The sequence below is a fragment of the Panthera leo genome, chromosome A1 (assembly GCF_018350215.1).
Source record: "Panthera leo isolate Ple1 chromosome A1, P.leo_Ple1_pat1.1, whole genome shotgun sequence".
NCBI classification, from domain to species: domain Eukaryota; kingdom Metazoa; phylum Chordata; class Mammalia; order Carnivora; family Felidae; genus Panthera; species Panthera leo.
The window spans coordinates 177,148,401-177,175,456 of NC_056679.1; the positions used below are offsets into that span (position 1 = coordinate 177,148,401).

The following is a 27,056-nucleotide window of genomic DNA, read 5'->3' on the forward strand; positions in this document are numbered from 1 at the left end:
CATATTATATTAATTTTGGATCTCATCCTTACTATTTCCTTCCTGCTGCTTATTTTAGGTTTCATTTGCTAATTTTCTAGTTTTTTAAAGGGGAAGCTTAGATTGTTGCTTTGAAGACCATGTCCTTTTCTAATGCATTTAATGTTGTAAGTTTCTCTCTAACCACCATTTTAGTTATATCCCACAGTATTTAATATGTTGAATTTTTACTTTCATTCAGTTCACAGTATTTTCTAATTTTCTTTGTGATATCTTTTAGTGATAATATTAATTTCCGAACCTTTTGGGATTTTCTGTTACATTAATTTTGGATTAATTCTTTGTCATTCTGGAGCATACTTTGTATAAATTCAGCCCTTTAAAATTTACTGAAACCTGTTTTATGGCCCAGAGTAACATTTATCTTGGTGAATGTTGTGTACTTGGAAAGAATGTGTTCTCTTGTTGGGTAGAGTGTTCTATAAATGTCAACTAGGTTAAGTTGGCTGATAGTGTTTTTCATGTCCTCCATATCTTTACTCTTTTCTGTCTGCTTGTTCTATGTATAACTAAGAGAGGAGTGTTGAAGTGTCCAAATATAAATTTGGATTTGTCTATTTCTCCTTGGAGTTGTGTCATTGTTTTTTCCTCCAGATGTATCTCAAATCTTTGTTAGAAAAGGGCATATATATTTTGGATTGTTATATTCTTTTGATAAGTTGATCCTTTCATCAATATGAAATACCTCACTTGATCCCTGATAACATTCCTTGTTCTGAGATCTGTTTTGCCTATTATTAATATTAATTTACTTTGACTTTTGGATTTCCTTTGATAAGTAATTCACGGTGTATACCTTTTTCTGTCCTTTTAAGCAGTGTGTCTTTATGTTTAAAGTGGGTTTCTTTTAGAGGGCATACAGTTATCCAGTTTCACAATCTCTGCTTTTTAATTGGAGTGTTTTGACTACTTATATTTAATTAATTATTGGTATGTTTGGTTTTATTTAAAAAGTTTTTTTAATGCTTATTTATTTATTTTGAGAGAGAGAGAGAGTGCATGTGCGCAGGGAGAGGGGTGGGGAGGGGCAGAGAGAGAGCGGGAGAGAGAGGGAGAGAATCCCAAACAGGCTCTGTGCTGTCAGCACAGAGCTGACGTGGGGCTCCATCTCACAAACCATAAGATCGTGACTTAAATTTTGGACGCTTAACTGACTGAGCCATCCAGGTGTTCGTCAGGTTTCTTTTAAAATGGTTAATGTTAGAAGCAAAAAAGTAAAAATGTCTTTCTGGTTTATATTTTTGAGCAATGTTATCCTGTAGGTGCTTTGCACGTGTTATTTCTCTTCCTGCAATGTAGGCAGTGTTCTCCCTGCCCTAGAAAAGAGGAAACTGAATCCGAGAGAGAAGTCAAGTAACTAACAGGAAGTCAAGACAGTTCGTCATTGTCAGAGCCCAGAGTTTGCAGTGGGGGCATTGTGTCTGTAAAGGCCTGCTCTTTACTCTTCAGCTGACTGACTCCCTCTGTGGTACCATGACTCAGTGTCCTTTGGCCATTCTTCTACTACTTTGAAAGCACCTTCTTTTTCTGGCTTCCTTCCTCTACTGGATATGAAACATTTTACAGGTTTTACTTTAGTAGTTCTCTTCCAAGTGTTAAGCACCAGGAAGCATTAAGGGCACATTCTGCTGCTCCCCAGTTGCTTTCTCAGACTCTGGCAGACTTTTATCTATCCATCCTTTTGTTGGACCTTTTTAAGCAGTCAAATAATTAATGAGGTGTTCTTCTTTTATGTAGGTAAATGAATACTTTAGGGGTAATAAAGATGACTGCCTTTCTGAAACTAGATTTTGTTTCTTACTGCTTTTTGTGAGGGCCAGAAATTGTGTTGCATGCCCCCCCCCCCCCCCATTTTGAATCCTTGCTCTTTGTAGACAGTTTGGAAACTATGGGAAAGGAGTAAGCAGAAACAAAATTACCACTTTTGTCATTACAATTCATAGGAAGATTGTAATAATTATAGCCAAGACTCATATCAACAGATACTTATTATACTTCTGTACTTAAGTAGTGTGCCAGAAATTATCGGAAGTGGAAGGAATACAGAATGAATAACTCAGCCAAGCTTTTTCTGCCCTTTGGAGGTTAAATTTGACTAAGGGAGCCCTTATAAGTGCCAGGATTCTCTTTTAAATTTTGTCACTCCCTCTGTGGGGGAGGCCTGTTTCAACCTCAGTTTTCTGGATGAGGAAGTGGGCACAGAGAGGTCAGGTGACATGCAGGAGGATCCTGCCTCAACTTTCAGTAACTAGTTTCTGTTTCCTTAGACTAGAGCATATGTATCTGGGGTCTTGGCATGGATTTTTACTTTTGAAAGTTTAATGTTAAAAATCACCATTCCTTACTGTTAAAAAGAGATGTCTTTAAGCAAATAGAAAGCAAAATATACAGAGATAACATTGTTAGCATTTTAACACACCTTTTCTAGACACTGCTCTAAATAAATCAATAATTAAGTTTTATCCATGAAGATGGAGTCCTACAGATGTATTCTGACCCCCCCCCCATTTTATTTTTCATTTAAAATTTACCTTAGACCTTTTTTCATGTCACTGTTCTTCCAAGAATTAGTTTTCCCATAACTTTAGACAGGTGAGTACTATCTTCACAGTTTTGGACATATCTGTATACTGTGTGTCCTTTTATCTACTTCACATATTTAAAAAATCTGCTCTCTTTTAAAAAATCAGAAAAGGAGACCGTATTGTTGTATGACTGGAAAATCATGGCACTTGTTGAGACCCATATAAAATTCTAGCCACATACCGTTTGCTACAGTAAACTGAATAGGAAGCTAGGTCTTTTTGTTAAAAACAGATAATTGAAAGTATTAAACAGTGTAAAAAATATCTTTTGATATAGTTAGAAGAATCGAAAGACAACTGAAAAGGTGGTAGGTAACTTTCGCAGTATGGGATTCATTGTACTCCAATACCTTAATTAGGGGTTTTCAGTGTTTTTAAGTATTTTCATAGTGAGAAATAAAACTTGTATTTAGACCCCGCCCAGATTTACATTTAGACTTAGTACATGTAATCATATGTGCACACACACATATTTATGTATATGTTTTATATATGTTTGTGTGTGTAACATAACATACATTCCTAAAGTCACCCCAATGTATACTGTATTCCACTGTGACACATAAGACAGCATAGATTGTAAGATATGCCATTTTCTGTAACATTCAGAAAAAAATGCTACCAGTTTTAAGATGCCATTGATGGTTAAGAAATATCTCAATTTCAGAGATATTAAAATGTGAAAAAATATGTGTTAGAATTGATGAAATAAGAGATGTGTTGTGTGTTCTGTTTCTTTCTTTCTTTCTTTCTTTCTTTCTTTCTTTCTTTCTTTCTTTCTTTCTTTCTTTCATGCTGGGTGTCCATTAAGTTGGTATTATAAACCACAGTGGGTTGTAAACTGCAATTTGAAAAACATAATGAATGCTGACTCCTACTTTGCATAAAGATTAGTATAGATGAATTTTAGATGTAAGTATAAAGGTGAAATAGGGTCACCTGGGTGACTCGGTTAAGTGTTAGACTCTTGGTTTCGGCTCAGGTTGTGATCTCCCGGTTCCTGAGAGAGCAAGTCAGGCTCAGTGCTGACAGCATGGAACCTGCTTGGGATTCTCTCTCCCTCTCTCTGCCCCTCCCCTGTTTTCACTCAATGTGTGTGCCTGTGCTCTCTCTCTCTCTCTCCCTCCCTCTCCCTCTCTCCCTCTCTCTCTCAAAATAAATAAACTTTGGGGGGGGGGGGGAAGTAAAACTTCTAGGCTACTCCATGGGAGACTATATAATAAATAAACATTAAAAAATTAAGATTAATTACTTCTCTTTATCAAAAGACACCATTAAGAGAATGGAAAGTTAAGCCATAGATTAAGAGGAGACCTTTGCAATAAATATATTTGGAAAAGGACTCTATTCTAGGATAAATAAAGAATTTCTGGAAATGAGTAAGAAAAGACTGTCCAATTAAAAATGGTCAAAAGCTATTTTTTTTAACATTTATTTTATTCTGAATTTATTCCTGGGCCGCAAGTTTTAGGATCATCTCAATGTGTCAGGGAGAGTTCATGTATGGGTTAATCCGACCATGAGCTCTGCAAGTTCTGTGCTGCATCCTGGGGGCTTTGTTCACCTAGATGTGGTCAATGACCAGAGAATGTACATCTAAACCCTGAAGTACAGCATTACTGTCTGCATTTTTAAGCATGTACAGTAAAAATTACTATATTTTATGATCTGATTGCTCACCCCTACTATAGACCCAACAGAAATACATGCCCATGTACACCAGCAGACATGACAGAATTATTTTAAATGCCAAAAGTGGAAGTGACCTACATGTTAATCAGTAGTAAAATGAATAAATATTTTTTGAAATAATATAGAGCAGTGAAAAAGAATGAACTGTTGCTGTATTTAAGAATCTCAAATCATAGTGTTAAGCAAAAGAAGCTAGACCTAAAGAGTATATATGATAAGAATCTATTTAAAGTTCAAAAATGGGAGCACCTGAGTGGCTCAGTAGTCAGTTAAGTGTCAGACTCTTGGCTTTGGCTCAGGTTATGATCTTATGATTCGAGACCCACATTGGGCTCTGTGCTGACAGCACAAAGCCTGTTTGGGACTCTCCGTCTTTCTGCCCCTTTCCTGCTTGTGCACATGTGTGCACTCTCTGTCTCTTCTGTCTCTGTCTCTCTCAAAATAAATAAACATTAAAAAAAAGTTCAAAAATGAATGTGTAAATCTATGGTGATATTAAAAAAAATTAGTGGTTACCTTTGGCCATTAATGACTGGAAGGTAATATGAGGAAAATATTTATGGACCCTGGCAATGTTCTTTGTGTTGGTCTGAGTACTAGTTACACTTGAGAATTAAACCCTTTATTATACTTCAATAGAAATGTTTTTAAAAAGAACTAAAAATTTATACTATCATATATTAAAAACAAATTTTTTTTTTTACATTTATTTTTGAGAGACAGAGAGAGACAGAGCACAAGTGGAGGAGGGGCAGAGAGAGAAGGAGACACAGAATCCGAAACAGGCTCCAGGCTCTGAGCTGTCAGCACAGAGCTCAACATGGGGCTCGAACTCACAAACCATGAGATCATGACCTTGAGCCAAAGTTGGACGCTTAACCGACTGAGCCACCCAGGCGCCTGTATCATATTTTTAAATGATACCCTATTGTTGGACATTTACATTGTTTTCTAGTTTTCCATGTTATAAATTGTCATAGCTATAATTTTCTATAGAAATACAGTTCCTTAGAAAAATTGCTAAAGTTAAATTATGTCCATTGTTAAGTAGTACTTTTTGAAGTTGATAAATATTCTCTGAAAAGTAACAATTTATAATCTTACCAGAGCGCCCAATTCCTGTAGAGTACATAAAAATAAAAGTTGCCAATTTTGGTAGGTGAAAAATTGCATCTTTTTATTGTTGTAGGTGTTCATTTTTGATGGCCATTTAAATTTCTCATTTTGAAATATCTACTTACTCTTATTTGCCTATTAGGGTATTAGTTTTGGTTTCCGTATTAATTTATTAGAAATATTTATATAGTAACTTATTTATCATACATTGCAATACTTCCCCCAATGTATTGTATTTGTTTTTGAAATTTATTGTGAACATTCATGAGTTTGAATTTTTTTATCCAATCACATCTACATTTATTTCTGTCTTTGGTATCATGCTTGGACAGCCTTTCCCTGGTTCCATGAATTTGTAGAAACTCCTGTATGCTTGCTTTTAGTAGTTTTATGGTTGTAATTTTTCACACTTGATTCTTTGTATCCATAGTATTTATTGGGATGTAATATGAGGTAGCATTTTAACTTTTCTTTATTTTTAAAAAGTTTTTATATTCATTCATTCATTCATTCATTCATTCAAAGCAGGCTCCACACCCAGTGTGGATCACAGTGTGGGGCTTGAACTCACAGACATGAGATCAAGATCTGAGCTGAGATCAAGAGTCCCATGCTTGACCAGCTGAGCCACCCAGGTGCCCAACTTTTGTTTATTTTTATTTATATTTTTCGAGCATGTGCGTGTGTGCACAGGGCAGGGGCAGAGGGAGCGAGAGAGAGAGAGAGAGAGAGAGAGAGAGAGAATATGAATGAATGAATGACTAAATGAATCTTAAAGCAGGCTCCACACTCAATGTGAGCCCCACAGGGGACTTGATTCCAAGACCCTGGGATCATGACCTGAGCCAAAATCTAGAGTCAAACCCTCAACTGACTGAGCCACCCAGGCGCCCTCCACCCCCATCTTTTATTTGTAATCCCATAAAGAGTATTATCTCTTTCTCACCAATTTGAAACTCTGACTTTAAAATACACAGATTTGTAAGTATAAATGATTGTTTCTGGACTTTCTATTTTGTTTCATTGATCTTGCTTTGCCAGAACCATACTGCTTTAATTATTGTAGCTTAAATTTTTTAAAAAATATCTAATAATATAAGCATTCCCCTCTTTTAAAAAATAATTGGTGGTGAGGAAAGGAAGAAAAATTTTACCCTGTGTTCATTCTTCTACATACTTTGATATGATCTTGTCATGTAGTGTCAGGAACAGCCAAACACCTAGTTAGAAGTGTTGAGTAGAACTGCAGATTAGATAAACTGGAACAGAACTTACTACATTACAGAAATTACGTGGCAGTGATTTCAGACAAACTCTCAAAGAATTAAAATTTAAAAATTTTATTTTAATTGTAGAAAGAAAACAACTGGTTTGTTCCTATATGTTGATATTTGTGTGGAGGGACAAGAAGATTTTTGATTAGCTATGTTTAATGGTGGCTGGAGTTGTTGCTTTAAAAAGTCATGTATGCATAGATGCGTTCATGTTTTTCTTCCTTCTGGAGTTGTGAGATTACTATGAGAGAGGGGACTGCTTTTTTGGAAAAGCTTGTCTCTTCTTTTTCCAAGTGAATGTTTCTCCCTCTTCAGTGATCTCATTTACCAGTAATGTGTTGGTAAGATTTAGGTTTAAGGGGAAAGAATTTTAGGTTAGACTAGGGGCCTGGGTGGAATTAACAATAACAACACAGAGGTGTTTGGTTTATTTGTGTGAGTCATTGTTCTGTTTATCTTTGGAAGTTGTGGCACATAGTAACTAGCAAACTAGATTTGGACATTTCTGCTTGGCTTGATCTTAACACAATAATCTTTTCTTGATTTCTGACTGTATTTGATACTTTTTCTGTGGCCTAGGATACTCTGTCGGTTGTTTTTTTAATGTTCTATGGAAAGCCAAGCTTTTATTTGTTTGGTCTACTTGATCTGTCAAAGATGCAAGGGTGTTTTAAAAATTAAAAAAAAAAATAACTTTTTTCCTTGATATATTTTGTGGAATTTTATATTTAGTGTATATATAAAAGTACACATTATCCTCTTCACAAATTACGACTTTTAGAGATTTTTAAAAACTCTTTGTCACTCAGTGATTTGACTTGAGTATCGTTCTCCTTGTGCAATAATGAGTTTTTCTTTCCTTAATTTGAATTTTCCTGTTCTGGTTTTGCTCATTCCTTTTATTTACCCCTTGTGATTTTTGTTATGCTTACCTTTGTGAGCAGGGGAATGCCCAGATTCAATTTCGTTTTATTAGAAAATGCTGATTGCGGCCCATTAAATGAACTTCATAGGCTACAACCAGCAGTTGGAAAATACTTGAGATGTGTTTTTCTGTACGGAAAGGACATGGACTTCTGATTAGAACAGACCTAGATCTGATTCCTGCATCTCTCATTTACCAACTTTGTGACTTTTAATCACTTACTTATCTGTTCCTCATTTTTTTTTGTAAAATTGCAATATATACATTCATATTTTTTTCCTCAAGATTAAAAGGCAATGTATGAAACAAGCCTAGATTAGAGACCCAATGAAGTTAGCTAATAGCATTTTTGTATTATATGTCTGTCATTCTTAATGTCTTAAGTCCCCCAATTTTAAAACACTAAAGAAAATGGCACAATGCTCCCATGTTTTCCAGATCCTTTGTGTTTTTTTTTTTATTTTTGCTTCCTCCAAAGAGTAAAGACTCCTTTTGTATGAAAATCTTATGTTGTATAAACATTTCTCTTTTTTAAAAAAATTTTTTAATGTTTGTTTATTTTTGAGCGAGAAAGTGCAAACAGGGAAGGGGCAGAGAGAGAGGGAGACAGAATCTGAAGCAGGCTCCAGGCTCTGGGCTGTCAGCACAGAGCCCAATGCGGGGCTTGAAGTCACGAACTTTGAGATCATGACCTGAGCCAAAGTCGGACGCTTAACCTACTGAGCCACCCAGGTGCCCCTGTATAAGCATTTCTATCATGAAACTCATAATGCCGAATTTGTAGCATTTTAAAAGTAGGAAATGTATTTCTCTTATGTAACTCTTAAAGTAGATTTTTCCAAGTGAAATATATTCTCTTAGCTGGTGGCACCTACTGGCAAAGATGTATCACGACTTAGAGCTTATTGTACCTACACATAGACTCAGCTCATAAAGCAGTCTGGGAAAGATGAGAGGAGACTCGGAATATTTTGTGCCTACCAAAGTGGTCATTTCCTTTGTCTCCCAGAAACCTGGGTCTGGTGAAGTGAGAGGAGGGAGGACTTCTGCATGCTATTGCCCTAGTCCAGTGTTTTCCAGTATTTGCTGAGCTCTTGTTAAATGAGGTATTGTTATAATAAGAGAGGTGTCCATGTCCAACAAACTTGGGAAAGCTAGGTTAAACTATCTTAACCTGATTGTTACTTACGAGACATCTCTGAACCTTTCGTGTCTTAAGTGTTGTGTTTTTTAAATGTTTTTATTTATTTTTGAGACAGAGAGAGACAGAGCATGAGCAGGGGAGGGGCAAGGAGAGAGGGAGACACAGAATCTGAAGCAGACTCCAGGCTCCGAGCTGTCAGCACAGAGCCCGATGTGGGGCTCAAACTCACAGACCGTGAGATCATGACCTGAGCTGAAGCCGGACGCTTAACCGATTGAGCCACCCAGGTGCCCCTTAACGAAGTGGTTTTTAACTTTGGGGGTGGGGAGGGAGAGAGCAAGTGTTTGTGCAGCATATAGCATTTGTCAGATTTTATTAGACCAAGGGACCCTTTTTTCTCTGAGCATCTCTTGTGTCACCTGGAAGACTCTTGGGAAATGATCCTCTGATCAATGTAGCTTCAGAGTAGCATTTTCCCTTTGGCAGCTTCTCCTCAGGGCTTTATAAGAGAAGTTGAAAAGATATGTATGATGGGGGAGCTATTCCGGCCACCCCAGGGCTTTATTAAATACAATTTTATTAAATCGTATCTTTTTATCCACTTTTATCAAGCCTTAAGAGAATAGTTGCTATTTTTATCAGAGGGGTTGTTTCTTTCTCATCTGTATAAATAAACACCATTTCTCTGTTTTGGAATGAGTGAAAGGAAGAAAGACAGTTGTTTCTTGTGTAATCTGTAGGGACTTCTGACTTTTTATTTCCTCCCTGAGTAAGGAAAGTATTTAGGTAGCTTAGGTCAGAAGAGTTCTGGTGGGTTCAGACTCCTGTATAACAGAAGTTTTTACTTTAATTGTTTTAACATTGTATTTATTTTTGAGAGACAGAGCCTAAATGGGGGAGGGGCAGAGAGAGAGGGAGACACAGAATCTGAAGCAGGCTCCAGGCTCTGATCTGTCAGCCCCACAACATGGGGCTCGGACCCACCAACTGTGAGATGATGACCTTAGCCGAAGTCGGATGCTTAACCAACTGAGCCACCCAGGCGCCCCAAAAGTTTTTAGTTTAAAACCCTACATATATGCATTCCTCATACATTTCCTCCGGTGCCTGAAGATGGGGGCAGGGACTTGCCATTTTTCTCCTACTTTATACGCTTAACTCTTCATGTTTCCAGCCATGGTTTCTTCTTGTTACTCTCTTAGAACCCAGGACATTGTGACCTTGCAAGGATGGCTTTGTAACTACTAGTTGGACCCAGCAGATGATGTATTAAGTCACTGTTTCCATTTTGTTCACTCCCCTGCCAGCTTTATGAATCTTAAGTCCTTCAAGATAGCAGTAAAAGGAAAATTACATGGAGAGAGAAGTACTACTTCTGTTTTTCTCTTGTCCACCCTCTTCTTCCCATTCAGGATCATTTATTACCGTCTACTCTAGACCTGTTTTGGACTCTTGGACACAGTGTCTTCCTCTCTAGCTCATGGTTGGCTTTCACATACGGGGAACCCTGACCGTTTGCCCTTCTCCCCCATTGCAGACCTTGGCACTGTGGGACTTGTAAGATTTTATTGAGGGAGCCAGTGGATTTTCTCTACAGGCAGCCATCTGGAGCCATTCTGTCAAAGCCTGAGGTTAAAAAGTGTGAGAAGATAACACTTAAGGGAAAGTAAGCATCTTCAAAGCTGGGCATGAATGATTTTTTGAGTACCAGTTACACACCAAGCACTGTGCTGGGGAGTCTCCATCCCACAGTACCTCTATATGGTTTGTATTTGTCCATGGGTAAAAGACCTTACTCAGAATCTCTCACACACACACACACACACACACACACACACACACACACACACACTGAATAAGTGACCACCTCACAAATGCAACGTCTCTCTGGTTTCAAAGCCTTTGACTGTTGTACTACATACTGTATTCCTGATCAGAGCGAGCTATGTGACCTGCAAAGTACTAGTGTTCTGTAGTGATTCTTCTGTCATTACCCACGTTGGGAAATACTGTGTGGGTGCAAACATTTTATGACTTGAAGAAAACAAAGGAAAAATAGGGAAGTTTTGAGAGATAGGCTTATCCCTAAAGGCAGTAAACAGAATCTTGTAAACACCAGTGACTTAAACAGATCTATAGGATTCTTTTGAATAATACTGTGGAGTGTTATAGTTTATCTTTTGTACCCCAATCTTAGAACTTTAGGTTTGGGAAAGAATCTTAGAGGTTCTTGAATTGTTATTCCTTTCGGAGCACTACTCTCCCACTTCCCCTTCTCATTAAGTTTCCATTTAGCCATTAGGTAGGAGCTTCAAAAGGGAAAATCCAATCATGTATAATCTCTAGTTAATGGGCATCTATTGAGCGACTAGGTCACCAGAAAGAATAATCGCACAGTGCCTCTTTGTGCGGTAAACACAAAAATCAAAAGCTGATGCATTCCCAAGGCAAGCCAGATTGTTACTGGCTACCAGCATCCTCCCCTTCAGGGAAGAAGTTGGTGCACCCACCACTGGTGCTTGCTAAGGGAGATTGCAAAGCCGGTCTAGAAAAACAAGGTTATCAAGGAAGGAAAGAGAAAAGCAAGGGGGGACTTCCAGAGCTTGGCAGTACTAAATGCAGGTGATGGTTGGGATGGATTACTGAATAGCAGACATTCTAGTAAATGTTTGTGCAATCAAAGAACTAAGTGGGTCTCCGTGGCTTCTTGCCACAAGTTAAAAGAATAACAGTGATGTTGAGGTAGAGCCTCAGCCCCAGTCCCATAATTTAGCTTGTTTTCTAAGTATGCCCAGCCTTCATATATAAAGACTTTATGCTTAGTTTTGTCCAGCAACTAACTGTAACTTCGACTGACGTATGAAGATGAGCACAACCCTTTTGACCCCAAAATGGCATCTGTTAGTCACACGCCAAATAGTTCTTGGGTTGGTGTTGGTACATTCTACTTTGGGTTTTCAAAATTATATTTTGGTGTAGGATTTGCAAAACTCGGCATAATTCAAATAACCTGTTTTTCCCCCCTTAGAACACTTCAGTTATGGAGGATCAAAATGAAGATGAGTCCCCAAAGAAAAATACTCTTTGGCAGGTAGGAATGACGACGCACAGATAAGAGCAGTTGACTTACTATAGATAAGATGCTCCCTCAGCTCATGTCCTCAATGAAAACTAGAGCCAAGCAAGCATTTTTGTTTTCTTTTGTGCAATTTTGCTAGTTTCGGAATTCACTCTAATTTATCTTCTGTTCCTCAGGGAAGTGTCATTACTAATAGTAAAAAATTTTGGAGTTGCTACAAAGATTCTGAAGTGTCTGTAGCCTAAAATACTCAGTTTGTCGCCACAGTCCAAGCCAAAGATGGTCAGTGGTGGCATCCTTTGTCACCAGAATAGCACCGTGCCATACCAGTGTGTGTGCATTGGTGATTTTGTCTCCCTACCCTCATCCTTCTCCCCCATTTCTTGTTAGTTTGCCCTTTCCTTTCTTCTTTCTTGGTTCTTTTTAGTCCTGCCAGTTTTCCTCCCAATTCCCCAGGGGTTTTTTTTTGCGCTAGCTATGGGGAGGGATGCTATGTAAAGTTTCATGATTGGATCTTTCCATCAACCATTATGGTGCAAATAACTTTGCCCCTCAGAAAGACACAGTAAGAGGCAAATAAACCTAAAGATGAAGAGAATAATGTTAAAAATATTCTCTGCGTTCATTTGATTTGAAATGAGAGGAGTAGATGAGTTAGCAAGAATAAAGTATGCCCAACAAATTTACGATGAAATAAGCAAAGCAAAACAATGTCAGGAAAATCTGGGCTCAGCAGGTGGCTAGAAGTAGAAATGGGAAATGTGCTGTAGAACTGTGCACTTGCCACTGCGTCGGGGGAACTGTGTGCAGCTTGATGTCTGTTCCTCCTTCGTGCTCCGTATTTTCCGATAGGGTTCTCTTCATTGACTATTGATTTTTCAGTTCACAGTGGTTCTTAACATTTTGGCTTTCAGTTTTTCTTTCGTAAGTTCTTTTAGTTAACTAGTTAATGGTATACCAGTGCTGTAGGGAAGTTAGATGTTTAAGAACCCTTCTGTAAATGAAATAATAATCCCTTTGCTTATCAAATGATAACGGATGTGAAAGTATTTTGGAAATTATAAAGCAGTACACAAATGCAAGTTGTTACCATATATTTAACCTGTCAGGAAAGCAAGTTTTGACAAGTTACAATGAGTAAAATGTAGAAAAGAAGGAGGAAGGAAATATGGCTGTTTTTTTTAATATATCCTTTATTCTGTCTTGTGTGTTCCCCATTGCACAAACTAACCGTGATTGTAATGCTGTATAAAATTCTGCATCTTGTCTTTTGTTCCTTAATATTGTTTCATAAACATGTTCTCTTGTTATTAAGATGTTACTATATAAACCTAATTTTAATGGCTTCATTATAGTACCTTATGTAGATGTATTATTATTTGCTTTAACCAAGTTGCCTATAGTCGGGCAGTTACTATAACATTATACTCAACATCCTTATACTTAAAAGTAGCAGAGATGTCCCTTATACTAGCTGATACTCACCACCATGAAGAATTTTCACTTCTGACTGTTTTGAACGTTGATTTTTGGGCTCTGTCAGATAGAGGTCTTAACTACAAGCAGCATGATAAATTTCTGTTCAATGCTGCCCTCTGGTGGTACCCAGTGTCAGTGAGCTCTCCATCCAATTTCCAGGGGGGGAAAAACATTCCTAGAGAAGGAGGTAGTCAGATAAATGGGATGGGAGGTGAATGCCTTCTCACTATGTACCTTTAAATGTGGACATAAAAACTTGCTGCAGAGAGGTATGATATATAAGATTTTAATAAGGAAAGTCAGACTCCTTTGGTTATTTATGAAGGATGTCTTCTTTCTGGGATAGATTCAGTTAAATTAGGGGACATAGTGGTAACAAAGCTCTTGGTTTTTTCTGTGTAAAACTTCTGAGATAAGCTCATGCATGGAGTTAATGCATGTCTGTAATATAACTCTTCAGTTTTCAAAATTCTCTTCTAGGCTATTTCTGGTGTTATACATGAAGGGGCTCTCAAAGGAGTGACTGGTAGATAGCTTGGCAAATGTTTGACAAAAACATTGAAGTAATTTTGGTTTTAAATAGGGATGTTACTGAGCCTCATAGCACCAGTGGCAGTTGTGGCTTCAGTCTGGGGATTCCAATTTTTTTTTTTTTTTTTTGATGCGGTTGTCAGATAAAGTATATGTAGTTTTTATTTTTTAAGAAATATACTGGTTTTATGCAAGAACCATCATCCATGTAGCTTTGAGGAGAAATGATGCATAGGTAGTATAGGAGTCTGTGGGATATCATCGACCAACTCTATAGGATGAGAATCTTTTGAGGTGTATGTGGTTTACCTTGGGTTGCTTTCAGAGTAGGTGAAGAAAAAAAAGGAGTGAAAGTCTAAACTGTTATTTGCTAGCAGTCTAGTAGCTCTGGTAACAGCTTGGAGATGGGTTCAATTTTTAGATTGAATTGCCTTCAGATTTCTTCATTAAATGGACCAGTGGTTTTCAAAGTGTGGTCTCTAAAGTGCATTCTCCGGACCATCAGCACCAGTACCACCTGGGAACTTGCAACTTCTCAGGCTCTACTCCAGACCTATAGAATGAGGACGTCTGTGGTGGAGCCTGGCAGTCTGTCTGTTAAGAAGCCCTCTTGTTACTCTGATGCACACACAGGTGTGAGAACCATTGGCTAGATGAGTATAGCATTGACTTTGATCTTTGAAGAAGTAAAGCAAACTACTAATAGTCAATCAGTTGCTACTTTGCCAAGTTGAGCACGTTCTCTAAGATATCTCTGACATTGGTTATCTAATAACCACATGGTTTTGGCATAAGCATTGGAGAATGATGACTTGGGACACCAGATAGCTTTATAAATAGCTGTAAATTTGACATTTACTTTAGAGACTTAATTTGAGGCCCTAAATACATTTTAAATTACTTCATGAATGAATTAATAAAGGAATGAGTTTGGCTTCAGGGTATAGCTGGTATTTTAAGATTAAATACACAGGGTGAAAAATGTTTCCAATAAAATACTAATTAGAGTTTTTTTCCTTGTCAAACTAATTATTTTTTTTTTATTTTTCTAAAATAGATAAGTAATGGAACATCATCTGTGATCGTCTCCAGAAAGAGGCCATCAGAAGGAAACTATCAAAAAGAAAAAGACTTGTGTATTAAATATTTTGACCAGTGGTCTGAATCAGATCAAGTGGAATTTGTGGAACACCTTATTTCACGAATGTGTCATTATCAGCATGGACATATTAACTCTTACCTGAAGCCCATGTTGCAGCGGGACTTTATTACCGCTTTACCAGGTAACTGTACTTGTCTTTTAAAAGGCTGAGCCGTAGAAGAATGTCTAGTCCAAGGGCCTACGCAGAAGTCAGTAGATATTTGTGAAATGAATGAATGAGTACAGTGTGACTACAGTGTGAGTTTCTTTGGTACCCATACTATATTTTATTATGGCATTGGAAAAGGAGTTATAATTTAGGATCTGTATAGGAAATGTAGGCAGTTGCCACGATTAGTGGTGTTGATCATTGGTCATACCATTGTTTAATTTAGTTTAATGAGCTAATGCTATCCTGTTTTTTAAAGTGTTTATTTATTTTGAGGTGGGGGAGAGGCAAAGAGAGAGGGAAAGAGAAACCCAAGCAGGCTGTGTACCGTCAGCACAGAGCCCAATGCAGAGCTTGATCCCATGAACTGTGAGATCAAGACCTCAGCTGAAATCAAGAGTTGGATGCTTAGCTGACTGTGCCACCCAGGCATCCCTATGCTGTTAGTTTTGATGTAGCCTATATATAATCTGGATTTTGCTTTTATAAGTAATTTAAAAAATATATGAGATAATTTTTCCTACAGCATTTATGTTTAAGCAGTGTCCCAAAGTTTAGGATGTTCATTTGTACTTAAAATGACACTTAGGGTAGGGAATGGTACAAATGTCTTGGAAAAACTGATGCATGTCTTTATTACGTTTTTTGAAAAACTTATTTCTGGATCTTCTCCCTCACCACTTCTCTTTTTCTCTCTCCCTCCCTCTCTGTTTCTCTCTCTCCCTCTTCCTTCCATCCCCATACTCCTCTGGTTAAGTTTACTTTGATTTAAAAAAAAAAAAAGAGAGAGAGAAACTATTTTTTTAGAGTAGTTTTAGGTTCAGAGCAAAATTGAATGGAAAATACAGAGAATTCATATAGTCTCCATATCCCCATCCTACCTCACTATCACCATCCCATCCAGCCTCCCCCGTTAACATCCCATCCAGGTGGCTCATTTGTTCTGGGACACATGGGCCTACATTGACACATTATTATCACCCACAGTCCATACTCATTAGGGGTCACTCTTGGTGTGCATTCTTTGGGTTTGCACAAATGTGTAATGACATGTATCTGCCATTATTGTATCATATTGAATAGGTTCACTGCTCTAAAAAGCCTCTGTGCTCTGCCTGTTTTATGCCCACTTTGATTTTTGATCACTCATTAATTCTGTCTTTTCTCTCTTTATTTTTCCTCCTCCTCCTCCTCCTTCTTCTCCTTCTTACTTTAATTTTGATTTTAACTTTAATTTTAAATTTGGCTAGGTAAGATAGATTTCTGAAGAGAATGCTGGCCAGAATGCTTCTTCTAATAATGGTCATTGTGGTCTAGAGGTTATAACTGCCATGCCAGGGTAGACCTAGAAATAGCCAGGGATAAAAGTGCCATTGCCACCAGCCCTGTCCCGTCAGAGCTTCTCTTCAAAGAAGAGCTCTTCTCTTCAAAGAGTAGCTCCTTCCTTAGCTTGTCTGTGATTTACAGTGCATCAGGACTCCATGATCTAAGTATTTTCATGGCAAATAGGAGCTGTTCTCAGGTCTCATGCAAATTGAAAGGCCAGTTTTGAATTTCGAATCTTTCTTCCAAAATGTGTAAATTTACTTTCTACAGTGGGAGTGTAAGGATATTTGAGAGTTAGCTTAGGAAATTTTGACTCTTCTGGTTTATTTTATGCTGAAATATAGCACTGTTTGCTCCATTTCATTCATTAGTATTTCTAGAAAAGAAAATAAGAACCCTCTCTTTCTAGAATTGTGTAGTATTTAATTACTACGAAGGATCTTAGCCATCACTTAATCTTCTTTCTCATTCTATAGACCAGGAAGCCAAGGATCAGAGAAATTTCATGAAATGACAAAGATCATACATCTTGGTTATTGTGGTGATTGAATTGTGGGTGATGGTGGGGGCTGGTTCAAAAGTTAGTGCAAAGGCTGAAATTGCTAGGATTACTCTGGAAAATTCTTATTGGCCATAGTATAGAATACATGTTTACAACCCAATTTACAGCCCAGTTATTTATGATAGGGAGAAAGGAGGAAACAGATATGGTTTTAATTGTATGAGAGGGAAGGAGGGTGAGGGGTTCAGGGGGAGAGAATTATAAGTGAGTTTAAGTAAGGTGATTGACCATGTGGTGCCGTCTCTCTGGTATGAGCAGTGCCAGAACTCAGAACCTCCAGCAGCCAAGCCTTTCTGTGGACTCAGGTTCCATCTCATATCTAGAAAAGATCAGACAGTTAAATATTCGATGATAGTACTTGTTCCTCATAAGTGCTTTGAAACTATGCCTCCATTTTGCTCAAGGAAACCTGTTGTTTTTTGGTGTGCTTGCTTTGTGCTGCTTTGGTTTTATTTTATTTTTGCCTGTAATTTGCTTCTCAAACATTTTAGAGTGCCAGGAAACTCACCTTGTATTTACAGAATATCCACAAGGTGGCACTGTTGAAGTTCTCTTGATTTGCAGAGTGCAGTCCAGAGGCAACCCCTTCTCTTGGGGAGTGTACAGTCTTGGAGAAGAGACAGAACAGATGAACATGTGTTATGTATATAAATATGGTTAGTATAATTGCATACGATTCAGTTTTCATTACAGCGAATTTTAAGGCATTGTCCATATCTCTGTTAAAGTGGAATTTTGTGGTATTGAATATTACATGAAATGAATGGACCATTGGCTGGGACATGGAAATATTTTTGTTAAAATGCTATTTGTTTTAACAGGATTTGATCTGAACATATATACATATGTCACTATATATCATACATACGAATCTAATAGCTGGGGACAAGCTGGCCAAGTTGATTGTGTTCGTGTCTAGTAGACTTGGATTAAACCTGGCATTAGTTCCTTAACACAGACCCTGCCTTAAGAGTATTAGGGGAGAAACTGGTCCATGTGTACGTGCATACTTAAATTTAATAATGTATGGAGCAACTTAGTAATCACTATTCTAGTTTGGTGTTGAACTTTTACCATAGATGATCTTGAGTTTGAAGTTTTACTCTGTTTCAGTTGTCAACTTAAGACTTCTTTTGATTGGGAAAACCATTAATTCTATAAAAATTGTCTGTAGTTCTCGCTTTTTAATGCTTACTGTGAATATCATACCTGTCAGTATAGGGAAAATGGAAAATGTTTGTGGTCTCTGGCTCCTTTTGGTTCAGTGGAAAAAGTGATAATTATGATATGCTTTTCTAAAAATCATGGTAAATGTTTAGTCTGCAATGTCAATTTCTGCAGGCTAAGTTTGTGGTTTGTAAGAACTGTTGTTAAAGGGAAAATTTACATCATTTGAAGTAGAGGCAGATTGTACTTCAAAGAGGATGATAAGCATTGGCGATGTTTTTGGTGAGGTATCTGAGCAATTAAGAATTTTGAAACACTTAGCTTCCTGGCCATGGTTTATTCATTTGTCTTCTCCCCAAGTAAGGGCGATAAACCATTATGGACTGTAAATGTGACAGACTAAATCAAAGGTCTTGAGAGAGCATAGCTGAGGCTTTAGGCTGGATGTAGGGCCAAGGACCAGCATGACAGAGTGGAAAGAGTATGGGTGTTGGATTTAGACAGTCCCTAGATTTGAATCCCAACCCCTGCACTTGATACTTACATGAGCCCACTTTTTGGAGCCTCAGTGTCTTTATCTGTATGGGAATAATAATAATAATACTTCATGGGATATTGTAAAGATTAAAGACAATGTATGTAATATGCCTGACATCTGGTGGGTATTGTGAGGATGGTAGCTTTAAAAAGAAAAAGAAAAAAAAAAACCTGGAGAGACAGGAAACACCTGCTTCTCCAGAAGTAGTAAGATTTGTTGCCAGGAAGTTTTAATTATTCACCTGCTAATTTCTGAATTGATTCATCCTGACATCATAGAGGTAGATGCTTGCGCCATTTTGTTGGGACAACAAAATGTTGAACTTTGTGACTTGAGGGTCATTTCACTTCATTTCTGTCTGAATCCTTAGGTCTGTATATGCCAAGTTAAAGGCATCCATTGACATCCTATTGCTGTCAGCAGTTGCATTGTTTTTTCTTTCAAAAGGTTGCTAAGTTCAGATTTTACCACTAGATCTGTGACTAGGAAGGGACAGCAGGAGTGGGTGGGGAAGGAAGTTTCTTTGCAGCTGCCCTTTGAAATGTGTTTCTAAAATAATAAAAGTTTCTGTAATTGTATGATCTAAGCAGCTTTGTTAAAACTGGCTGTAGTCAAGGGCATTGAAGTGACATTATACATTTGAGTTTCATTTTGATATAGTGTTGTTTACATACTGAGCTTTGAAATTTGTGCCTCTTAATTGTTTTAATTTATTGTTGAAATTTTTCCAGACCTTCGTCTGGTGCCTATAATTAGCAACAGAAGCACTTCTTCAGCATTGTGTGTGCCGTATTCTGGCCTCATTTTCTGAAACCATAATGTGTCCTCTTGTTGCCTTGGGAAGGGAGGTGGTAGTGGGAGACTGGGGGGGGGGGGGGAAGGGAGGGGGTCTCAGCAAGATAGAGAAATGAGAGCCAGATATTGGTACTTAAGAAAATGCTTAGTTTTAACACTTCAAAGCACCTTCTGGCCTGAGCAGATGGCCCACCTTCTTCAGTAACTTCTTTGTCCTGAATAGGCTTGAAACGAGAAAGTTACATGGTCTGCTTGGCTCCTGGGGATAAAGGTGTTCTCGTAGAGGTTGTGGGATTCCTGTTATGCTGACATTTAAGGGGATATGCGACTTAGCACCAAGATGTTAGAATGGGCTTTAGTGCTTTGCTAGAGGAGCTGTTCAGCGTTTTTCTTTGTGGAAAATAACAAGAGCAACATTGCTTAGTTTCTTTGACCAATGGTAGCAGTTAAGGGGATTTGGAGATGAGGGAAGGAGAGCAGAGACTGACACTAGCAAGAGCCTGCTCTGTATCTGGCTCCTTCGTAGCCTTCTCCTGTTAACCTTCCCAACAAGGCTAAGAAGTTCCTTCTCTGTAAAATGAGGATATTGAGAATAACTGTTGTCAGAGTGTTACTGTGCACATTATATCAGATCATTCATGACAGGTGTCTAATATTATTCCTATTTTATGGGAGACTGAGATCCAAAAAGGAAAACTGATTTGCTTCAACCCAGGTTATTTGACTCTACAGCCAGTGCATTTTCCAAGAGACTGAAATGCCCTGCCTCCTGGAATTGATGGCGTGAACTTAAAGCATTATGCAAGGGAAGTCAGTCTTCTAGATATGATGGAGTTGTGGCTGGATTGGAGTGATGGCATTTGAAAGAGGAGGAAAGATGTGTTTGAGATTTCCTTATGTAGAAACTCAGTGATAGTCTAATGGTGAGCTAGACTAAAAAGGATATCAATTGCTATAAGGCAGTAGTTCCCAGTATCAGAATTATCTGGTGGCACTTCTAAAAAGACAGATTCCTGGTCTTCACCATGTAAACATGCTGATTCAGTAGACCAAAAAAATGTCCAGGGAATCTGTTTTTGGTGGTGGTGTTTTTGTTTGTTTTATTTTAAGTTGGTTTTTTTTTTTTGTTTGTTTTGTTTTTTGTTTTTTGGTTTTTGGTTTTTTTTGAGAGAGAGAGAACGAGCGAGCCCACAGGCACACACATGAATGGGGGAGGGACAGCGAGGGGGGTGGAGAGAGAATCCTAAGTAGGCTCCACGCTGTCAGCACAGATTCCCACTCGGGGCTCAATCCCACGAACCATGAGGTCATGACTTGAGGACCTGAGCTGAAACCAAGAGTCGGATACCCTATTGACTGATCCACCCAGGTGCCCCTGTTTATTTTTAAAAATCACTTGCCCTAAGTGATTCAACTACAACTACACAGGCTTCTGAGAGCCAGCTCCTGGACCACCCAGCCAGGTAGAAGACTTGGATGGATGCCACTTTCCCAGCTCAGATACAGACGATGGAGGTGTTGCAGTCATTGAGGAAGTTGCACTGAGTTGCAGTGAGAAAGCAGCTATCCGATGCATTCTTATCTCACTATGCATTTCATCACTCAGAGCGAGGGACTCATGAGGGGAATTGGTTAGGGGTGTGTTTATAACCAATTAGGAGGATTTAGTTGACGATATGGAAGTAATGTGGACCTTGAAAGGTGACTGTACTCATAGGACGTGAGAAACTAGATGAGATAAGAACCCAGAATTAGAAAAATTCAGAGAAGAGCTAAATCTATTAGCCCATGATTAGAGGTGCTAAAAGAAAATGTGATTGTAGAGGGCAGAGACATTCTGAAATTTGAAATTCTTGTCAGTAAATTTGTCAGCCCTAGCAGTGGAGAGGTACAAGTACCCTATGATTATCCATGGATCTCCCTGATTTTAAATGCAAATGGAAGAAAGGAGCACATGATCATTGAGATACACAAAAAGGAAACACACAGCTTCTATAGACAAGTAGACCTAAAGACATTGTGTGCCAGGGTAGTGATTGAACACTTAGTTGTGATTTTCAGAATTGTGGAACGTTGAGAAGTAATTGAAAACCATAGGCAGAGGGGCTCCTGGGTGGCTCAGTCGGTTAAGTGTCTGACTTGATTTTGGCTCAGGTCATGATCTCGGAGTTCGTGGGTTCCAGCCCCACATTGGGCTCTGTTCTGACAGTATGGAGCCTGCTTAGGATTCACTCCTTCTCTCTCCCTCCATCCCTCCATCCCTCCATCCCTCCATCCCTCCATCCCTCCATCCCTCCATCTCTCCGTCTCTCCATCTCTCTCTGCAGCTCAAAATAAACAAACATTAGAAAACCGTAGGCAGAGCTACTAGGTACAGTTGTACCCTTTACAGCTTGTACAACTGCGTTTGGTAGCCCTGCGTGGATAGTACTCTGAGATGATTGATGAGCAGACTTCCTGGTGTTAAGAGCTGGAGACCTGAGGTTGGGTGTATTTGGGGGATATTGGCTAGTAAATTTAATGTTATACTGTGACAGACTTTTAAAATGGATTGTCAAAGTTAATTAATTTGCAGCTGAAGAGACCGTGTAGGGTTGTGTAAACCTATAAGGATGTATACAGAATGCTAGGAACCTTTATCTCTGAGAGGATTTAGGGATTAAAAATTTTTGCTTATATGCCTTTTATAATTTTTGTGTCATGAACTTGGGTTATATATGTTAAAAAAGGGTTACAAAGCAGCTCCTTGCCAACTTGTAAACAAAAAATACAATACCAACTTCATGTAGGAAGCACCAGCAAGGGACTACAAAGAGTAACCATACCAAATTCACTTGATTGTGGGGTGGGAGATTGGGATAAGGCTATCAGATTAGTAGGTCAGAAGAATGGTGCAAAGGTAAAGGTGATAGGGTCTTTATGGGGGGCAGAGTTTCTCCAAATATCCGAACACTGAATAGAGAGATGTGGGCTGGACAGTAGTACATCCGGGTGGCCACAGAACCAGTGGCTCTGTATTGGTACTGTGAGTATTTAATGAATGGATCCACAGTAGCCTCGATGGAAATACAGATCTAGAATCGTGGGTGCTGTCCTTGGTTCTGACCCATTTAACATGTTTGCCAAGAACTTGGGATAAAGACTTACTACATTTGCCCATCATGCAGATTTGGTGTGGAATATCCACTCTTCTGGATGACAGAATCAGAATTCTAGAGGTTGACATGCAAGGGTCAGATTAAGCTTCAAAGGTGAATTACAGTAAGGATAACTATAAACTTTTGCATGAAGCTGCCCTTCACCTCTCCATTAGCCATACAAATGTAGAATTCGGGGGAATTTTATTTTTTAAGTTTATTTATTTATTTTGAGAGAGAGAGAGCATGCCTGTGAGCAGGGGAGGGGCAAAGGGAAGATGAGGGAGAATACCAAGCAAGCTCCACACTGTCAGCACCAAGCCCAATGTGGGGCTTGATCCCACGAACCGAGAGATCGTGACCTGAGCCAAAATCAAGGGTGCCAGACACATAACTGACCGAGCCACCTGGGCACCGTGGGGGAATTGCTTTAATAAATCTTTTTGGAAAACAGGCCTAGGAATTTATTTATCTTACTCATCTTAGGAATCTACTGTGATAGGACTACTAGATAAAGGCAGTATAATCTTTGACTGCATTAACTGTGATATAATGACAGTCACCAGAAAAAATAGTGGTCTCAGTGTATGTAGTCTTTATGATCAGATCAGAGCTTGGATATTAGATCTAGTCCAGAGTAGGAGAATTAGTATGTGAAAAGCCTGTAAACCACAATCAAGAAAGAGTATAAAGTGTCATTCTCAGAGTTGAAGAAACCATTAGTCTGTAAAGCATTTTAACGCACCATCTCATTTTGATATTTTCAAAATAGAGATTATTATCCCCATCCTATACAGATGAGGAAAACTGAGCTCTGAAAGTTTAAAAGAATTACTTACATCCTGCAAAGTTAATGCTACTATATGGCTTCTATTTATCTTAAAAAAGAGAACAAGTATTAACCTTATATGGTGTTTTGTTTCCTTTAAAATCTTTTTATAAAGTTCTTCCATCTGATTCTTACTGGTAGTATGCGAAAGGACAGTGGTTACTGGTAATTACCATTGTTTAATGGTAAAAGACCAAAGGGCAGTGATGTTTCAGGATTATGTTTAAATATTTGTTTCATGTCAGAGAACTGCTACATGGTGAGCCTTGACTTGAAATTGAAATTTTCTGCCTATACGTCTAGTGTTCCCACCACTATAATAGGTCTGGGAGGTGAGCTTTATTTTTTGTAGCTACAGAAGACTTGCCTAGAGCCATAGGATGGGAGTTCACAGGTGGCAACGTTGATGAAAATGGTGATTTCCTTACTAGATGGCAGTGTCAGTTAGACTCTGAATCTTGGTTGTCTTTGGGATGACCCTTGCATTGTGTGGGATAAATCTCATAAGGTTCAAGAATTTACAGACATGTGGTTCTTGCTTTTGAGGGTTCTACCTCCATAAGAAGGAGATGAAGAAATGATTGGCAAAGATACATTTAAGGAGACCTGACTTTAACTCTTGGATTGTCACTTGACTTTTCATAAGCTTTTTAAGATGTGTGAGTGTTTCTCCTTCTTTGTCTCCTTGGCTCCAAGAGATTCACATAGGTCATATATTAAATGGATGATTTGTTATGAGAGACGGTAAGTCAGAGGGGAAAGAACACAAACTTAGGAGCAAGAGATCGGAGTTGCAATCTTAGTTTTAGTATTCAATAGTTGTGAAACCTTGAGGACTTAATAACCTCTCTGTGCCTCATCCTTAAAATTTGAGGAATCATTTCCCTGTAGTAGTTTTCTAAGAGTTATGTAAAAGAATGCAAATAAGTCTTTTTTCATAACATCTGACAAATAGAGACCTGTCCAGGATCCACTTTTATACATAGAATCTGTTGCCATCAAAACATTTTTTTTTTTTTTTTTTTATTTTTAGGGTGCCTGGGTGGCTCAGTCAGTTGGGGATCTGACTGTGCTGACAGCTCAGAGCCTGGAGCCTGCTTTGGATTCTGTGTCTCCCTCTCTGTCTGCCCCTTCCCCGGTCTCTCTCTCTCTCTCTCTCTCTCAAAAATAAATAACCATTAAAAAAACAAATGTATTTTTTTAAAGTAAGCTCTGTGCCCATCCTGGAGCTTGACCTCACAACCCCCAGATCAAGAGTTGCATGCTCTACTGATTGAACCAGCCAGGCACCCTGCCATCAATTATTTTATCTTAAAAACTCAGAACCAAAAAGAAGTGTATGTGTTTATGTACTCATGCACTTGTATATCTGAACTTTTGATATTAGTCAGGTATGTTACCTGGTTCAGGATTTCGTTATTCCTCTTACCTTTACAGAAATGGTGACTGGTACATTTCCATCTCCCTTCCCATTCCTTCATTGCCTTTTCTATTTTGTAGAGCAAGGCTTAGATCACATAGCAGAAAACATTCTTTCTTACCTGGATGCCAGGTCTCTGTGTGCAGCAGAGCTGGTATGTAAAGAATGGCAGCGAGTGATCTCGGAAGGAATGCTTTGGAAGAAGCTGATTGAAAGGATGGTGCGCACTGACCCTCTGTGGAAGGGACTTTCAGAAAGAAGAGGGTGGTAAGTTCCTGGGTTGCTTGTTCCCCTGAAAAAAGTTTCTTGGACATAGGGTCAGTTTGGTTATTCAAACAAGCAGTTTGACTTGCCAAATGTGTTGGCCTATTTTAAAGTGGGCAAGAGGAGTGGTCACAAGTGGCACGTGGGGGAGGGGGAGTTAAAGCTGTTAGAGTAATTCCTTCTGCAATGCATATTTCCTTTACAAGTATTAACTGTTAGGAAGTATTCTATAGTTTGAATGAGTGATTTGGCTTTTCAAATATATGAGTTTATGTTTTTGTTTTCCTTTCACATTTTTCTTAGGTGATGATACTATTACCAAAAGATAGATAAGAAAAAGGAAAATATGAGAAAGTCAATAACATTTTGTTTTTTGTCATTGCTCTGACTGAAAATATGGGAGGCAAGGCGGGCAGGAATTTTCAGCCGACCCATTGACTTACATACAGTTTTATACCTTTATACGTGTCCATAACCTGGCCCACTTAGCACAGAAAGAGAGTTACAGCTTGTACAGGCTATGGTGTGAGTGAGGGATAGGGCTGTTATTTTCCTTATGGGAAGAAGTTTGATGTGTCCCAAGTAAGGTTTTTCACAAAGCTGCATTAGCGTTTTTTATTAAATTATAGAATGAAAGGCTGGATTAATATGCGTTGGGTATTTAGAAAATAAAAGGCCAGGATTGTGTTAGAGAGCTGGAAGTTAAAGTACATTTGTGTCTAATATGTAAATGTAATGGTCAGAAATCCTATTTTTGAACTGTTAAAATCAAAACACTCGAAGGGTACACTATCTTTGTCAGCACCACGTTTAAATAAAATTCACCTTTTTATGTGCAAGATTATAACATCTGTTTGTTTCCATTTGCCAGGGATCAGTACCTGTTTAAGAACAGACCTACAGATGGCCCTCCCAATTCATTTTATAGGTCATTATACCCAAAGATTATCCAGGACATAGAGGTAACTTTATGGTTTATCTGTTTTATGGGCTCTTTGTGTCTTGTTCTCAACTTTTTATGTTGCCTTAGAGCGTTTTGTTGATCTAAAAACATAGAGCTAGTAATTTTTTTTTTAAGTTGAACTCTTGAAGCAAATATGTCAACAGTCAGTATAACCTGCAGCCATACTTCAGGGTAGATAATGCCTGTTTGTAAAAACTGACCTGGCTTTTCTAAAACCTGAAATGCTTCTGCAAAGTTGCCAGTTAATTAAAACCTGAGTCCAAAGTCAGCTTTTTATTCTAATTTGATAAATTTTCTAAAATCCCAGGCACAGTTTTTCAGGTTAGCAGTTTTACATTTTTGAGCCATCTCTAGAGAATTAGAGAAGGCACAAGGCTCAGTTTCCTCTGTAAATTTCCCATAATTTTTTTCATAAAAATGACTCAACTATGAATCTAAGCAATAGTTAAGTGGGTTTTATACAGCAAATTATGCTCCTGGACCATTTTGGATTTGAGTGTAACTTCACCAGACCAGTAAAACTCTGTAAACTTGATGAGAAACATTGGAGATGTTTGATATTATTCATGTGTTCTAATTAGTTCAGTTTTATTATTTAGCCCTTTTCCTTGAACCAGGAAAGACAGGCACAGGCATTTCTCATTAACTCTTTCACATGTGTTCTTGGCAGGTCTTGGTTACTTCACTATTTCCTCCTTGGCGAAAAGTTTAGCCTTTGCTAGGCAGTGCTGTATCACCCATAAAGTTATACTCAGTTTCCCAAATGTCAAGTAATCCTCTCTCCCAGGTGATAGACATAAAAGTTACTGTGCCAAAATTCATTAATGGAGAAACATGTGCTTTTTTGGGAGTTCTCCCCCACCCCCTTCCCTTTTAAGGC

At 38.3% G+C, this 27,056-nt stretch overlaps 1 protein-coding gene across 5 annotated transcripts in view; it reads left to right on the forward strand.

Annotated features, from left to right (window-relative positions):
* The window catches only part of FBXW11 (F-box and WD repeat domain containing 11), a 120,086-nt gene that overhangs the window by 63,904 nt on the left and 29,126 nt on the right, over positions 1–27,056 (forward strand). For 4 of the 5 annotated variants that reach the window (XM_042946748.1, XM_042946729.1, XM_042946738.1 and 1 more), the window contains 4 exons: positions 11,804–11,866; positions 14,922–15,147; positions 25,029–25,215; positions 26,084–26,174. In XM_042946748.1, coding sequence (XP_042802682.1) covers positions 11,816–11,866; positions 14,922–15,147; positions 25,029–25,215; positions 26,084–26,174 — 555 coding nt within the window. In that variant the 5' untranslated portion in view covers positions 11,804–11,815. The remainder of the gene's footprint in view (positions 1–11,803; positions 11,867–14,921; positions 15,148–25,028; positions 25,216–26,083; positions 26,175–27,056) is intronic. The other variant, XM_042946758.1, reaches the window with a different exon arrangement.